The sequence below is a fragment of the Phocoena phocoena genome, chromosome 1, assembly GCF_963924675.1.
Source record: "Phocoena phocoena chromosome 1, mPhoPho1.1, whole genome shotgun sequence".
Classification (NCBI taxonomy): domain Eukaryota; kingdom Metazoa; phylum Chordata; class Mammalia; order Artiodactyla; family Phocoenidae; genus Phocoena; species Phocoena phocoena.
The window spans coordinates 110164242-110181473 of NC_089219.1; the positions used below are offsets into that span (position 1 = coordinate 110164242).

At 44.8% G+C, this 17232-nt stretch overlaps 1 protein-coding gene across 1 annotated transcript; it reads right to left on the reverse strand.

Annotated features, from left to right (window-relative positions):
• Positions 1 to 369: 369 nt before the first annotated feature.
• On the reverse strand, positions 370 to 16680 carry TCHH (trichohyalin). Its single transcript, XM_065894913.1, is given in 4 exon segments — positions 370 to 411; positions 413 to 918; positions 921 to 1204; positions 16358 to 16680. Coding segments are annotated over 4 exon segments (1155 nt in total).
• Positions 16681 to 17232: the final 552 nt, after the last annotated feature.

Sequence of the window (17232 nt, forward strand, 5' to 3'; positions counted from 1 at the left end):
AAAAACAGACCCATTCTTTTGAATCTCAAATCGACATAATATTCTTGTTACTTTTGAAAGCAATAAATGAACGTGTTCCCCAAACAAAATTCCTTAAAGAAATGAAATGGCTTTTATGTTTTTAAAAAATGCACACCACATCTGCACCAAAGAGCAAAGACATCCTGCAGTAAAGAACTACTTAAGGAAGAATAAAAGGCAGGAGTACAAAGTACATGAAAGAGTGTAGCTTAAGATTTTGTAAAAAAGAGATATTCTAACACCAGAGAGTTTTCCCCCAACCGGAAACATTAGAGTCATTTGGTACTCAGTGTTTCTCGTTTTCCTTTGCTCGAAGCTTTGGCAGGTGTCGGGATTTGGCAGCATCTCTTAAAGGCGGTATTGACATCGCTGCTCTTGGATGTACTCATAACAGAGGGCTGGAGCGCACCGTGGCACTGGCAAACTGACGGTTGCCGGGCTCCAGAACCTGCCGACGGCCCTCGTCCTCCTCCCAGACTTGGCTGCGGCTCTTCTCCTCCTGCTGCTGGCGGCGGAGCTGTTCTTCTTTCCGGAGTTTTTTCTCCCGCTTCTGCCGGCGCCTCAGCTCTTCCTGCCCCTCGCGCTGCCACTGCTCTTCTTGCTCGAGGAACTTACTGTCCTGCTACTGGACGCGTCGCTTTTCTAACTCTGGCTCCTGCCGGAGCCTCTGCTCTCCCTCTAGGAACTTCCTGTCTCTCTGTCTCGGACGTCTCTGTTCTTCCTCTGGCTCGGCGCGCCTAAGTTGTTCCTCCTGGGAGAAGGCATCCTCTAGCTCCTGGCGGCGCAGCTGTTCTTCCCTTTCCCGGCGGAGCTGTTCCCCCTCGCGGAATTTTCTATCTCGCTCCCGGCGAAGCTGTTGCTCCCGTTCCGGCCGGCGCAGTTTCTGTTCCTCTTTGGAAACTCTCTGTCTTCTTTCTGATGGCGTATTTTCTCCTCTCTTTCCACGCTCAGCAGCTGCTCTTCCTCTTGGAAATTTCTGTCTCGCCTTTTGGCTTCCTTTTGCTCCTCCCTCTCCAGCAGTTCTTCAGCTGGGAATTGCCTTTCGCGCTGTTGCCAGCTCCTCCTCTCTTGCTTTCGTTCTCTTTCCTCTTCTTGTTCATCCTGCAGGGGCCACCGATCCTGATGGGATTGTCTCTCCCGCACCTGGGAATCATCCAGTTGCTGGATCTTTTCTTTATTCTCTCTGCGTTTGGAGTAAACCCTGTTCTTACGAACTTAATTTTCTTTTCTTTTTTTTGCGGTACGCGGGTGGCCTCTCCCATTGCGGAGCACAGGCTCCGGACGCGCAGGCTCAGCGGCCATGGCTCACGGGCCCAGCTGCTCCGCGGCATGTGGGATCCTTCCGGACCGGGGCACGAACCCGTGTCCCCTGCATCGGCAGGCGGACTCTCAACCACTGCGCCACCAGGGAAGGCCTCTGGGGGAGTTTTTTGAATAAAAGTTTTTATTAAAATATAGTTGATTTACAACGTTGTGTTAGTTTCAGGGGTACAGCAAAGTGATTCAGACATATATATATATATATATATATATATATTCTGTTTTAGATTCTTTTCCATTATAGGTTATTACAAGATATTGAGTATAATTGCCTATGCTATACAGTAGGTTCTTGCTATTTATCTATTTTATATATAGTAGTGTGTATATTTTAATCCCAAACTCCTAAATTAACCTTCCCCCCCTTCCCTTTTGGTTAACCAAGTTTGTTTTTTATGTCTGTGAGTCTATTTCAGTTTTGTAAATAGGTTCATTTGTATCATTTTAAAAATTCCCCATATAAGTAATATCATATATTTGTTTTTCTCTGTCTGACTTACTTCACTTAGTGTGATAATCTCTAGGTCCATCCATGTTGCTGCAAATAGCATTATTTCATTCTTTTTTTAAGGCTGAGCAATATTCCATTGTGTATATATACCACATCTTCTTTATCCATTCCTCTGTTGATGGGCACTTAGGTTGCTTTCACGTCTTGGCCATTGTAAATAGCGCTGCTATGAACATTAGGGTGCATGTGTCTTTTTTTTTACATGTGTCTTTTTGATTTATGGTTTTCTCCAGATATATGCCCAGGAGTGGGATCGCTGGATCATATGGTAACTCTATTTTTAGTTTTTTAAGGAACCTCCATACTGTTCTCCATAGTGGCTGCACTAATTTACATTCCCACCAACAGTGTAGGAGGGTTCCTTTTTCTCAGGGGAACTTTTAAGAATCCACATAGCTCGGGTCACAACACAGACCTATAAAATTAGAATTTCTGGGAATAGAATCCAGGCACCAGGGATTTTTTAGAACTCTCTTGATGATAAAGTGGCAGCCAAGGTAGAGAAGCACTTGGCATAAGGAAGGAAGAGTGGGAAAAGCCTCATAAAATGTGACAAAAAGGGAAGAGAAGCTCACAAGGGAGCCTAATAAGAAGTTTCCTGAGAAGAAGGAGAAACTGGAGAGAAGGGGATATGTATGCTTAGGGTGTGAGAGGTAAAGAAGAAAGGAGTGAGCACCCCTCTTCTACATAATCTTCAGTCACTTCTTAAAATGGCCCTTTCCTATAGGTACCTAATCTGTTTCCTATTCCCTGCATTTAACTGGGTAGATGTTCATCTGTGTCTCTAATCAAACTACTCCTAATGCCCAGGATTCCTGCCCTTTTCCAGATGTCAGTCCACATCCATTCCATGTATAAGACTTGGCTCAAAGCTCTTCCTCCAAAGATCTGGTTAATTTTATGAGATTCTGATTGCTCCTATTTAGATAGTCCCTTATGCATTTAGTTGTTTATCAAAGATGGCCAGCTGTGGGGCAGTGCAGAGTCCTGGATATAGACACTGTGGATCTGGGTTCAAGTCCTGCCTCTGCTGCAAGTTAATTGTCTGGAACTTTCCAGTGATGTGATTAAAGCTCATTAGTTTTTTTTACTGTAAGGTATTCAAATTTATATCTACTTTGAAGGGTTGATAGAAGTTTTATGGGTGAGAATGTAAGAAAGCTATACATGTGTTATAGTATAGGGTAGTATTATTAAATTTTACACTTGTTAGAAGCTTGCTTTGCAATCATCCCGAAGTCTCTCTCTCTGCGTATTTGTTTGATTTTCTAACTGTATTATAAACTCCTTAAAGTTTTGACTTTAAAAACGGCTGTTTTGTTTCTTTTCTGCCTCCCTAAAAGGGACTTAGTGTGCTGTTGAGATTCTTAGGCAGACGTATGTTTGCAGGCTCATGCTGGTTAACCAAGTGCAGCATCCCTGATGATGTTGCTTCCGGGTGCAGGAAACTTCGTGCAGGGACCAAGAGTCAGATGACCGCCTGCACAGACATGGATATCATTTGGGTCACTGTCATCTAGTCCAGATCTGTAGGCTCCAAACACACAAGGGAAAAAGTCTAGGTATGTACAGGAAATGGGAAAGGATTGAGGCAAAACCATCTGATGGCTCTCTCCAGCTTGTTCTGAGGAAAATTCAAAATCCTTAAGCCTACCAGACATGATTAGTGGGCCTACAGAATGACCTGTCTGACCTCGCCTCCTGTGACTCACCCCTTGCTCATTTTGTATCCACTTGTCACTTTACTATTCCCTGAACATACCCAGCAGCATGCTGCCTCAGAGCTTTTGCAGCTGCTGTTCCCTCTGCCTGGAATGCTCTTCTCCAGGCATTTGTTTCTTTCCTTTACCTTCTCCAGGTCTTTGCTCCAATGTTACTTTCTCAGCAGACCTACCCTGACCACCCTATTTAAAATTGTGACCCTCAACCTTCCTTATCTTCCTGCATTCCCTTTTTTCCACTGTAGAAATTGTCATTATCTGATGTAAGATGTATTTTACTAATTTGTTTCCTATTGTCTCTCCATTAGGATGTAAATTCTACAAGAACCATATTTTCTATGTTTTTTTTTTTAAACTGCTGCATCCCTGGTGCCTGGATGATTCTTGGAACATAGTAAGTACTCAATATTTGTTGATGGATGATAAATTAGTAAATGAATGAATGAATAAAGTTTACTTATCAATGGCCAAGATTTTTTGAACTGGTAGAGACCCATTAGGTCAAGGAATCTGACTCTATTCCTTACTTTGGTTTCCTCTTGGTTTCTTTACAAGGTTTTATTTAATCAAATTACGGTGAAAACTTGTATTAATTCCTGTGGAACAATGGCTCTTTAGCCTTCTGGATTTTGTTTGTTTGTTTTCTCTCAAAGGGAATAAATCCTAAAGAGGAGTTTCCTGAATCTTACTTCAAGCTCTCTCCTCTTCTTTTTTTTTTGCGGTACGCGGGCCTCTCACCGTTGTGGCCTCTCCCGTTGCGGAGCACAGGCTCCGGACGCGAAGGCTCAGCGGCCATGGCTCACGGGCCCAGGTGCTCCGCGGCATGTGGGATCCTCCCGGACTGGGGCACGAACCCGTGTCCCCTGCATCGGCAGGGGGACTCTCAACCACTGCGCCACCAGGGAAGCCCTCTCTCCTTTTATAACTCCTGAATGTGGCTCCTAGTCTTCCTACCTGTCTTTGGAAGAAATTTTCTAAAAATAGCCAGCCTTTCCTTTGAACTTCAAAGACAAATGAAGAGAGAGAATTAGGAAAATGTGGTTTGTATATATGTCAGATTAACTCTCTGATGAGGTTGATAGGGTTGGAAGAGTTTGGATGAATTTTCAGAAGCTAAAACAATGAGGTACTAGTGAAGGGATATTTGAACTTGCCTCTACTTCTTTCAGAGTGAATGTACAAGTGCATGAACCATTGGTCCTACCCACGAGACCTGCTGCGGTATGATCCAAAAGCCCCTTGGTTCTATGCTCAGACACATGGAGGGGTTAAATGTGAAGTTCGATTTCTTTTATTTCTTATCTGACTCACCACAAACTCATCCAGCTACACCATAGGTGGGAGTAAGGCACATAAGTGACAATATCTCAGAGCTTTATTGTTTTAAAACCAGTTCTGACAGAGGTTGGGAAACTATCTGGCAAGAACACCAAGGTACAAACAGTGACAGCTTTATTTCTTCTTTTCCGAGCTGGATTCTAGTACTGGCACAAAAACAGAAATATAGATCAATGGAACAGGATAGAAAGCCCAGAGATAAACCCACGCACATATGGTCACCTTATTTTTGATGAAGGAGGCAAGAATATACAATGGAGAAAAGACAGCCTCTTCAATAAGTGGTGCTGGGAAAACTGGACAGCTACATGTAAAAGAATGAAATTAGAACACTCCCTAACACCATACACAAAAATAAACTCAAAATGGATTAAAGACCTAAATGTAAGGCCAGAAACTATCAAACTCTTTAGGAAAACATAGGCAGAACACTCTATGACATAAATCACAGCAAGATCCTTTTTGACCCACCTCCTAGAGAAATGGAAATAAAAACGAAAATAAACCAGTGGGACCTAATGAAACGTAAAAGCTTTTGTACAGCAAAGGAAACCATAAACAAGACGAAAAGACAACCCTCAGAATGGGAGAAAATATTTGCAAATGAAGCAACTGACAGAGGATTAATCTCCAAAATTTACAAGCAGCTCATTCAGCTCAATATCAAAAAAACAGACAACCCAATCCCAAAATGGGCAGAAGACCTGAATAGACATTTCTCCAAAGAAGATATACAGATTGTGAACAAGCACATGAAAGGATGTTCAACATCACTAATCATTAGAGAAATGAAAATCAAAACTGCAATGAGGTGTCACCTCACACCAGTCAGAATGGCCATCATCAAAAAATCTACACACAATAAATGCTGGAGAGGGTGTGGAGAAAAAGGAGCCCTCTTGCACTGTTGGTGGGAATGTAAATTGATACAGCCACTATGGAGAACAGTATGGAGGTTCCTTAAAAAACTAAAAATAGAACTACCATACCACCCAGCAATCCCACTACTGGGCATATACCCTGAGAAAACCATAATTCAAAAAGAGTCATGTACCACAATGTTCATTGCAGTTCTGTTTACGATAACCAGGACATGGAAGCAACCCAAGTGTCCATTGACAGATGAATGGATAAAGAAGATGTGGCCCATATATACAATGGGATATTACTCAGCCATAAAAAGAAAGGAAATTGAGTTATTTGTAGAGATGTGGATGGACCTAGAGTCTGTCATACAGAGTGAAGTAAGTCAGAAAGAGAAAAACAAATACCGTATGCTAACACATATATATGGAATGTTAAAAAAAAAAAAGTTCTGAAGAACCTAGGGGCAGGACAGGAATAAAGACGCAGACGTAGAGAATGGACTTGAGGTCACAGGGAGGGGGAAGGGTAAGCTGGGACGAAGTGAGAGAGTGGCATGGACTTATATATACTACCAAATGTAAAATAGATAGCTAGTGAGAAGCAGCCGCATAGCACAGGGAGATCAGCTCGGTGCTTTGTGACCGCCTGGAGGGGTGGGATAGGGAGGGTGGGAGGCAGGGAGATGCAAGAGGGAAGAGATATGGGAACATATGTATATGTATAACTGATTCACTTTGTTATAAAGCAGAAACTAACACACGATTGTAAAGCAATTATACCCCAAAAAAGATGTTAAAAAAATTTCAATTTTCTTAAATTTACCAAGGCTTGATTTGTGACCCAAGATATGATCTATGCTGGAGAATGTTCCATGAGCACTTGAGAAGAAAGTATATTCTGTTGTTTTTGGATGGAATGTCCTATAAATATCAATTAAGTCCATCTTGTTTAATGTATCATTTAAAGCTTGTGTTTCCTTATTTATTTTCATTTTGGATGATCTGTCCATTGGTGAAAGTGGGGTGTTAAAATCCCCTACTATTATTGTGTTACTGTCGATTTCCCCTTTTATGGCTGTTAGAATTTGCCTTATGTATTGAGGTGCTCCTATGTTGGGTGCATAAATATTTACAATTGTTATATCTTCTTCTTGGATTGATCCCTTGATCATTATGTAGTGTCCTTCTTTATCTCTTGTAACAGTGTTTGTTTTAAAGTCTATTTTATCTGATATGAGAATTGCTACTCCAGCTTTCTTTTGATTTCCATTTGCATGGAATATCTTTTTCCATCCCCTCACTTTGTCTGTATGTGTCCCTAGGTCTGAAGTGGGTCTCTTGTAGACAGCATATATACGGGTCTTGTTTTTTTTTTTTTTTTGTGGTATGCGGGCCTCTCACTGTTGTGGCCTCTCCCGTTGCGGAGCACAGGCTCCGGACGCGCAGGCTCAGCGGCCATGGCTCACGGGCCCAGCCGCTCCGCGGCATGTGGGATCTTCCCGGACCAGGACACGAACCCATGTCCCCTGCATCGGCAGGCGGACTCTCAACCACTGCGCCACCAGGGAAGCCCACGGGTCTTGTTTTTGTATCCATTCAGCCAGTCTATGTCTTTTGGTTGGAGCATTTAATCCATTTACATTAAAGGTAATTATTGATATGTATGCTCCTATTACCATTTTCTTAATTGTTTTGGGTTTGTTATTGTAGGTCTTTTCCTTCTCTTGTGTTTCCTGCCTGGAGAAGTTCCGTTAGCATTTGTTATAAAGCCGGTTTGGTGGTGCTGAATTCTCTTAGCTTTTGCTTGCCTGTAAAGGTTTTAATTTCTCCGTTGAATCTAAATGAGATCCTCACTGGGTAGAGTAATCTTGGTTGTAGGTTTTTCCCTTTCATCACTTTAAATATGTCCTGCCACTCCCTTCTGGCTTGCAGAGTTTCTGCTGAAACATCAGCTGTTAACCTTATGGGGATTCCCTTGTATGTTATTTGTTGTTTATCCCTTGCTGCTTTTAATATTTTTTCTTTGTATTTAATTTTTGATAGTTTGATTAATATGTGTCTTGGTGTGCTTCTCCTAGGATTTATCCTGTATGGGACTTTCTGTGCTTCCTGGGCTTGATTGACTATTTCCTTTCCCATGTTAGGGAAGTTTTCAACTATAATCTCTTCAAATATTTTCTCAGACCCTTTCTTTTTCTATTCTTCTTCTGGAACCCCTATAATTCGAATGTTGGTGCGTTTAATGTTGTCCCAGAGGCCTCTGAGACTGTCCTCAGTTCTTTTCATTCTTTTTTCTTTATTCTGCTCTACAGTAGTTATTTCCACTATTTTATCTTCCAGGTCACTTACCCGTTTTTCTGCCTCAGTTATTCTGCTATTGATTCCTTCTAGAGACTTTTAAATTTCATTTACTGTGTTGTTCATCATTGTTTGTTTGCTCTTTAGTTCTTCTAGGTCCTTGTTAAACGTTTCTTGTATTTTCTCCAACATATTTCCAAGACTTTGGATCATCTTTACTATCATTACTCTGAATTCTTTTTCAGGTAGACTGCCTACTTCCTCTACATTTGTTTGGTCTGGTGGGTTTTTATCTTGCTCCTTCATCTGCTGTGTGTTTCTCTGTCTTCTCATTTTGTTTAACTTACTCTGTTTGGGGTCTCCTTTTTGCAGGCTGCAGGTTCGTAGTTCCCATTGTTTTTGGTGTCTGTCCCCAGTGGCTAAGGTTGGTTCAGTGGGCTGTGTAGGCTTCCTGGTGGAGGGTACTAGTGCCTGTGTTCTGGTGGATGAGGCTGGATCTTGTCTCTCTGGTGGGCAGGTCCACCTCTGGTGGTGTGTTTTGGGGTGTCTGTGAACTTAGTATGATTTTAGGCAGCCTCTCTGCTAATGGGTGGGGTTGTGTTCCTGTCTTGCTAGTTGATTGGCATGGGGCATCCAGCACTGGAACTTGCTGGCTGTTGTCATGGATCTGGGTCTCAGCGTTGAGACGGAGATCCCTGGGAGAGCTCTCGCCGATTGATATTACATGGGACATGGGGCCAGGAGGTCTCTGGTGGTCCAGTGTCCTGAAGTTGGCTCTCCCACCTTGGAGGCTCAGGCCTGACACCTGGCTGGAGTACCAAGACCTTGTCAGCCACACAGCTCAGAAGAAAAGGGAGAAAAAAAGAAAGAAAAAAAAATTGAAAGAAAATTATTAAAATTAAAAAAAATAATAAAAAGAAGGGAGCAACCGAACCAATGAACAAATCTACCAATTATAACAAGTGCTAAACACTAAACTAAGATAAACATAAAAATCAGAAGCAGATCAGTCGCAGACAGCAAACCCCAAGTCTACAGTTGCTCCCAAAGTTCTCGACCTCAATTTTGGGGTGATTCATTGTCTATTCAGGTATTCCACAGATGCAGGGTACATGAGGTTGATTGTGGGGATGTAATCCGCTGCTCCTGAGCCTGTACAGAGAAATTTACCTTTGTTTTCTTTGTTTGCACGGCTCCTGGGGTTCAGCTTTGGTTTTGGCCCTGCCTCTGCGTGTAGGTGGCCCTCTGGCCTCTGTTCCCGCGCGGACAGGAGGTGCTTAAAGCAGCGGCTGATTAGTGTGTTTTGCTCACTCAGACTGGGGAGAGGGAAGGGTATGGTATCATAATTGGGATGCGGGGCAAGCCTGCAGCAGCAGAGGCCGGCGTGACGTTGCAACAGCCCGAGGCACAGTGTGTTCTCCCTGGGAAGTTGTCCCTGGATCACGGGACCCTGGCAGTGGCGAGATGCACAGGCTCCCGGGGGACGTGTGGCTAGTGACCTCTCCGCTTTGCCCTCCGCACCCCTGTGGCTCTGCTCTCCTCCATGGCTCCGAAGCTTCCCCCCTCTGCCGCCCGCAGTCTCCGCCAGTGAAGGGGCTTCCTAGTGTGTGGAAACCTTTCCTCCTTCACAGCTCCCTCCCACTGGTGCAAGTCCCATCCCCATTCTTTTGTCTCTGTTTTTTCTTTTGCCCTACCCAGGTACATGGGGAGTTTCTTGCCTTTTGGGAAGTCTGAGGTCTTCTGCCAGCGTTCAGTAGGTGTCCTGTAGGAGTTGTTCCACATGTAGATGTATTTCTGATGTATTTGTGGGGAGGAAGGTGATCTCCACTTCTTACTCCTCCACCATCTTGAAGGTCCCTGTGATGCTATATTTTAAGGCAAATATCAAGAAATGAACCTAGTACAATTCTATTAATACCTTCCAAAAATAAGTATGCTCAATTAAATTCATATTTGTGGATTGATATCAGTATTTGGCAATATGCATCCATGTGAGAAGACATTTTTAAGCCTGAAATATGTAAAATTTCATTACACATCAGCAAAAGCTGATGAATATTTGCAATAGACTTTGGTGATAGGAAAAAATAACTTTGAGCTTCAATTAAATGAAATATTACCCCTTAAAAAGGAATTGCAATTTTTCTCATTGGTAGACCTCTATTAAAAAAATTGTATTCAATTATTATTTTTATATTTTGAATTTTGTCAAAAGATGGTGGAAATTTGTTTTCCCTCTTGTTATGTATAAATAACTTTTTAATATACTTTTAGGTCACAAATGCCTAAAATATTTATTATCTGGCTTTTACAGAAAGTGTTGGTCCACCCCTAATTTCATCTATACTGGAACTGTCCAGGGCCAAAACAAACAAGCAGACAGGCAATGACCAAAAGATCCCATTTTCTTGAATCTCAGTTAATACTTAAATCCTTAGTTGAATGAATGTAACAGAACAGAAACAGACTCAAAGATGCAGAGAACAAACCCGTTGTTACCAGAGAGAAGAAGGTTGGAGGAAGAACAAAGCAGGTGAAGGGGATTAAGAGGTATAAACAACTAGGTATAAACTAAATAAATGAACAAGGATGTAATGTACAGCACAGGGAATATAGCCAATATTTTATAATAACTTTATATGGAGTATAATCTATAGAAATATTGAATCACTATGTTGTACACATGAAACTAATATAATATTGTAAGTCAACTACATTTCAATTTTTAAAATGTTCTTAGTCTTGCAGTTTAGTTGATTTGTTTTTTGTGCTGCCATATCATCAGTGAAGAGCAAGGTCATCAGGTCATTGTGGAAATCAATTTAAATTTGCTGTGAGTCAGTTCTATACAACAGAATAATTAAGCCCTTTATTTGCAGAAAGAAACCCAAGGTTTTCAATAAAGAAACCCAAGGCTTTAGTGGTCTGAATTGGCTAAGCAGATTTTTGGTTTATGGGAACTGTCTCCTCTGAAGCAGGTAAATGCCTCTGGGGATGGGAAGGGCAGAGGTTGAGGAAATCCTCTGGAGTGCTTGAAGTGGCTGTGGAAGGGAGTGAGTTCAGAGGCCTTTGAGCATACCTTGGATGATGGGAGAGAACAGAGGGGCCTCCTGAGTGGGGACAGAACCCTGGGATCCAGGCAGGAACGAGGCATGGTCTATAGCTCAGCTCAGCCCCCTCCCTGGGTCAGAGCTGATGCTTCTCCTTCTGTGTTCCCTCAGACCTCTTTTCTCTGCTCTTTGTATGTTTGTGTTCAAGAAGGGGGGCCGTAACACTATTTTACCGATGAGGAAAATGAAGCTCAGAAAAGCTAAGTAACTAATCAGTAACTTAACTGACATAGTCAGTATAAGGTGGAGCGAGGGCTTAACCCAGGACTCTGCCTCCCAGTGCAGTTCCCTTGCTCTCTGACTAGCACTATGCGGAACATGGTTAGGTTCTGAGCCCTGTTGCTTGATTGATCGGAGGGTCCCCGAGAGGACTTTCCCATTCAAATGCTACTGTGCTGCAAACCCGGCATTAGATTTGCTCATTGCTCTCTTGAAGCACCCTCTTTCAAAATGTGGATTGGTATCTTAAGGCATTAACACTCTTAAGTAAGTTCTTTTCTTTGTTTACTCACATCCAAGACAAGAATGTTCACGTTAGGAGTTTTACAAGCAGAGATGACAAGTGTTCTGAAAAGGTAAGTGAGGGAGGCTAAAGTCAGATTTTCCCTTTTCATAGTTTTGTTCAGGGCCTCACAGGACTCACGTCACATGAAAACCTGTTCTCCTTCTGAGGGAAGGGAGAAATGAATCTGGACTCTTCCAGGTAATCTCAGCGGTTGGTCTGCACCTCACAAAATGCAGGCCCGTCCCTGTGCCCCTCCCCATGGTGGTGTCCAGCCTCTGATGGAGGAGGCCCTTCCCAATAGGCAGCCTGTCCCACACCTGGGTAGTTCCAGCCGTGGGGAATATCCATCTGCTTGGAGCTATAATCTACCTGTGAACTCTGCTCCGTGGCTCCCATTCTGCCTTCTGAAACAATGTAAATCAAGGCTCATAAAATTCTTCCTCCTTCTTTCTGATTTCAGAAACAATTGTCCAGTCTCTCTCTTACGTCTCCTCTTCTCTGCTTCTATCTCTTCTGGTAACTTTTCGTCACGTGACGAGGTCTCCGGAACACTTACAATCCCGGCTGCCGGCTCTGGTTATGCTGTAGTTTGTCAACTCCTCTCAGAAAGCTGGCACTCAGAACTCATTAGTCACATTAATTCATGTTTATTTATTCAACAAACATTTATGCGAGCTTGCTCTGTGCTGAGTCCTGGGCACGTGTCTGGGGGATATAAGGTCAGATTCAGTTCCTGACCGTGGTGCTGATCAATTTCATAATCAAGTAATCAGACTCATTCTCTCACTTCCAGTCTGTCTGTCTCACCCCCTTTTCTTCTCTTTGAGGAAGACGCAGGCAGAGACAGGCCAAAGTTGCACAAAAAGTCTTGGCAAAGGCTCTGGAGGAGTTTTGAGGCACATCTCTCTAGACTCAGCCAGTTCTGGGGAATGTCTGGGCGGCCGTTTTTCACAGATGTCACGGGCTGCCCCTCAGTTCCCTCTAATGTCTTTCCTGGCCCCAGAGCATCAGTTTGAACCAAGGCCGGATCAGTTGTCCCAGGCTGGCCCACTGGCTGAGTCTCAGAGTTCTGGCTCCACTGTGGTCAGAGATGGTGCAGGTCCGTGTGGCCCCTCTTGCCAGCCTCAGTGTAGTGACAGCTCGGGTGCAGACCGCACGGCAGTAGCGAAGGAGGCTTTGCTCCGTGGAAACTTGGGCTCCTCCCCTGGGCTCATAAATAACAAAGGAGGCCAACTGATAGCAGTATTATTGTTACTCTTTTTTTTTTTTTTTACCTGAGTGGCACCTTTATTGCACTTGGTGAACCTACACTGACATGTCATTATCACCCAAGGTCCATAGTTTACATTAGTGATTATTGTTACTCTTGTTGCTCATGTTTCATTGTTGTTGTCACTGTGCATTGATGGTTCTGATCATGAAAAATCTAATGAGGAGTTTCATCTCAGCCAGACACCCTGGGGCCTGGTAGTTCACCCAGGTCAGAAGAAGCCAGAGGGCATTCTGAAAGGGCCATACCGGAAGAGTATGCGCTGCCCGCGCCCCCCCGCCCCCCGCAGGTGACAGAGCTGGAGCTGGAGCTGGTGGCAGGGTTCTGACTTTACAGAGGATGAGGCACATTGGGATGAGAAGACTGAACGGCCCCTTAGTCAGACTTGAAAGGAGTTTAATTTCAACCTATCTCCCCCATGGTAGGTCAGGCAGCACGGGGCCCACCCTCAATGTTCCTTCCTGCCCAAAGCACTGAAGACTGGGATTTGGACTGTGACCCATTATTAGAAGGGAAGTGGGTTATAAGGTCAAAAGAGCTCAAGATCGAGGCCAAAATTAATAGGCACAGAAAGTCTGGAAGATAATAAAAGGTAGAGGGACGGTGATATGATGGAGTCTTAGGTTCCTCCTGGGCCTTGGATTCTTGCTTTGAAATCTGTTTGTCCTCCTAGCCCTGGAGCACTTTGGAGCTGGGGTTGAGCGCTAATCAGCCACTCAACCCTGGGTTCTAGTGCAGAGTCCTTCACTGCCAAACCATCTGCCCTTGGGCTAGTTACTCCCTCTCTGTTCCAGCTTCCACTTTTGTTGACTCAGGAGCCATAGAGGGGAAGTATGAGTGTCTATAGACACCTGGTGAAAGTTTAGAGGAATTAAAGCCACTGCCATCAGGGAACAGAGCCCTGTATACATTGCTCAGGTGTGTCTCATGTGCCCCAAAGCACACAGCCTGGGTTTGCAAGCTAAGTTAGTCAATCTGATATTTGTCTGAGGAGTTCATCCTGGGAAGATGGTCTTGTTTTCTAATTCAGGTTTGTCTAGAAATTTATCCTTGTTCCTGGCCCAAATGTTCACATTTGGTTTGATTTTACTATTCCCACGACTTCCGCAAAACATTTCCTTTCTTGGTCCCACAGATTTTATTCTAGAGATAAAATGCTTGTGGATCTGGGACTAACACAGCATGTGAAACATATCAGAAGTATTATGGTGTTTAACAAGTCTTTTGAGTTCCTATTATCATCCCCATTTTATAGATGAAAAAACTGAGGAACAGAGAGGTTAAATGACCTACCCAAGGTCACATAGCTAGTCATGGAGAGGGAGAGGATTTGAACACAAACGGTATACTCTAAATCTCTACTTTTTTTTTTTTTTTTTTGCGGTACACGGGCTTCTCACTGTTGTGGCCTCTCCCGTTGCGGAGCACAGACTCCGGATGCGTAGGCTCAGCGGCCATGGCTCACGGGCCCAGCTGCTCCGTGGCATGTGGGATCTTCCCGGACCGGGGCACAAACCCGTGTCTCCTGCATCGGCAGGCGGACTCTCAACCACTGCGCCACCAGGGAAGCCCCTAAATCTCTACTTTTAACTTTGAATAAACCACTGACTGATTGACAGTCATGTATGTTTCCTGAGGGATCCCGGAAAAGGTCTTACTCCAATATATGTTTTCCATCAAGGGTGTATAAATTGTATAGTGTTTACCATCAAGCTTTGCCCCTTCTCAGTTTCTTATAGTACCTATGAAGGGTTACATCAATCCATTAAAGAGAATTTATTCATTAGATGTCTTCATCGTCTTATTGAATGGAAGTGGTAGAGGGGCTAGAAGGAATTGTTGCATTGTACAACGAAATGTCAATAAATCGCATCCTACCCCCTGCTCTATTTCTGAACAGGGTTGGAAAATTAAACAGGAAGAAAGTGTGGTAGCCAGAATGCCACTTTCTTGCTGATAGACATTCAGTTATAGGCTGTGGCTCTAGGTCTGTTGTTAGGGCTTGCTCATGGTAAACCCCATGGTTAGGCAGAGTTACCCACCTAATGCCAGCCCTGGGCTGGGGCAGGCCTCCCTGCACAGATGTAGGTCCCTGTTATGGCATGGAGGATCTCTGCAGCTCCCAGTAGAAGAAGGGCAGACCTGAGCCAATCACGCTTACAAAATTTAGCAATCAGTTAAGTCTTTCTACCATTTCGGGGGCAAAGACAAGAAAGGGGTAGAAAGAGGCCAGGCGTGGGGAAAGGCACTCCCATCCTGCAGAGACCTTAGACCTTCTAGTCATGCCCTCTTACCCTACAGATACAACAGAATTCCAGGGAAGGGAAAAGACTCTGATAAGCAAGTGCTGCAAGGTCGTCAGGGAGAGGAGCTAGGAAACTAGATATCCTGAACTGGGTACAGACTCCACCTACTTTGCATTACTTAGTTCTCCAGGAAGAATGAGCAGTGGGAATGCCCCAAGACCTGGTGTGCAAGGGCCCTGGTGGGAAGGGGAAAGAGGACAGAAGCAGTGAAACTGGGGTGAGTGTGCCTACAGAATAGGGCATAGAGTGACCCCTCAGCACTTCAGAGCATCAGGTATTGGAGTCAAACTTTCTCTCCCCTGCTGTCCTCCTCACAGCTCCACCTAGTGTCAGTGTGGAAGCTGGAAGGACTGCTTGAGATGGCCCACTCTATTGGTCAGAGTTCTCCAGACAAACAGAACGAGTAGGATGTGCATATATGTAGGAAAAGGTTTATTTTAAGAAATTGGTTCATGCAGTTATGGAGGCAGCCAAGTCCAAAATCTGCAGCTTGGAGACCCAGGAGATCCCATGGTACAGATGAAGTCTGAAGGCATTCCACTGGAGAATTCCCTCTTGCTCAGGTTGGTGGGTCTTTTTATTCTATTCAGACCTTTAGCTGATTGGATGACACCCACTCAGAGTGCACTGATTTAAATGCTAATGTCATGCAAAAACTCCCTGCAAGTTGACGCATAAAATTAACCATCACACCCACGTATTCCCCTCATCGTCCTTGGAGGGCTGATAGTTTTCCCGGATTTAAGTCATTTGAGTACCACTACCATGATTTTTTAGTGCAACATCTGTTTATTTTTTATTCAATATTTCCTTTAAACCAATGTTAACCACTCACTTTTAAAAAGTTAGCCTCATAGCAAAATAATATTCAAGAAAAGGGGTTGTTGTACTCGTAATTTCTTTCTAAAACACCCAAGAGTGAATAACTCAAGCATTTCAAAAAAGCGTACTTAGCACCTAAAACCATCTTGCATCCTCCTTTTGGGAAACACTGTAATCAGGGCTGCAGTCGAGGAAAGAGCCCGAGGTCCCGCCTGACCACCAGGGGACGCAGTTGTTCGCCTTCCCGGAAGCCCGGGCTTTTATCCCACCTGGGGGTCTCCCCCACACCCCTCGGGGCGCTGTGCTGTCTCCCCTGGAGTGGCTGCCCCGGAGCGCCCAGACCCAGGGCCCCTGAGAGGCCCAGAGCTGAGCCTTGCGGCGCTGATGGGGAGAGGCTGCTGGGGCCTGTCGGGGTGGTCAGGCCTGGACTAAGCGCGGCGTCCTCTGAGATGCGGAGGATCCTCGGAGCAGAGGCCTCCCCGCGTCGGAGGTGGAGCGTGCGGGCTGGGCGGGCATCCTGGCGGCCTCCTGCGTAGCCCTTCGCCCACTCGGTGGTGCGCTTGGAAACTGAGAGAGGCCATGCCTCAGGCATCCGCCCTCAGAGGCGCTGGTGCCCGTTGCGTCCCCCGGCCTGGCCTCGGGGGAAGTAGAGGAAGCTGCTTCTGGGAAGAGGGATTGCACTTCTGGAGAGGGGGCGGGGCCCAGCCAGCTCAGCTGAGAAAGGCAGGTGGGAGCATCTGAGGCCTGGAAAGAGCTCACATGGCCTTCTGGGGAGCGTCCGCCTTCTTCTCTGAGGTGAGCAGGATGAACCGGGCGGCCCTGGGATCCAGAGCCCAGGACTGAGGTCGTGCCTGGCTTGAGGGGTGGGCTGGTTGGTCTGTCACACCTGCCAGCGCAGGCGCGCTAGGACTCCCCAAGCGCTGCATGCACACCACGTCTTGGTTTTTCTTATCGATATTTTAATTTAGATGGGTTCACTGTTTTACTTAAACGAAAACATTTATTTTAAAAACAAACTTTCTGGGACTTCCCTGGTGGCGCAGTGGTTAAGAATCCGCCTGCCAGCACGGGTTCGAGCCCACGTGGCACATCTACTGAAGCCCGTGCGCCTAGAGCCCGTGCTCTGCAACAGAAGAAGCCACCG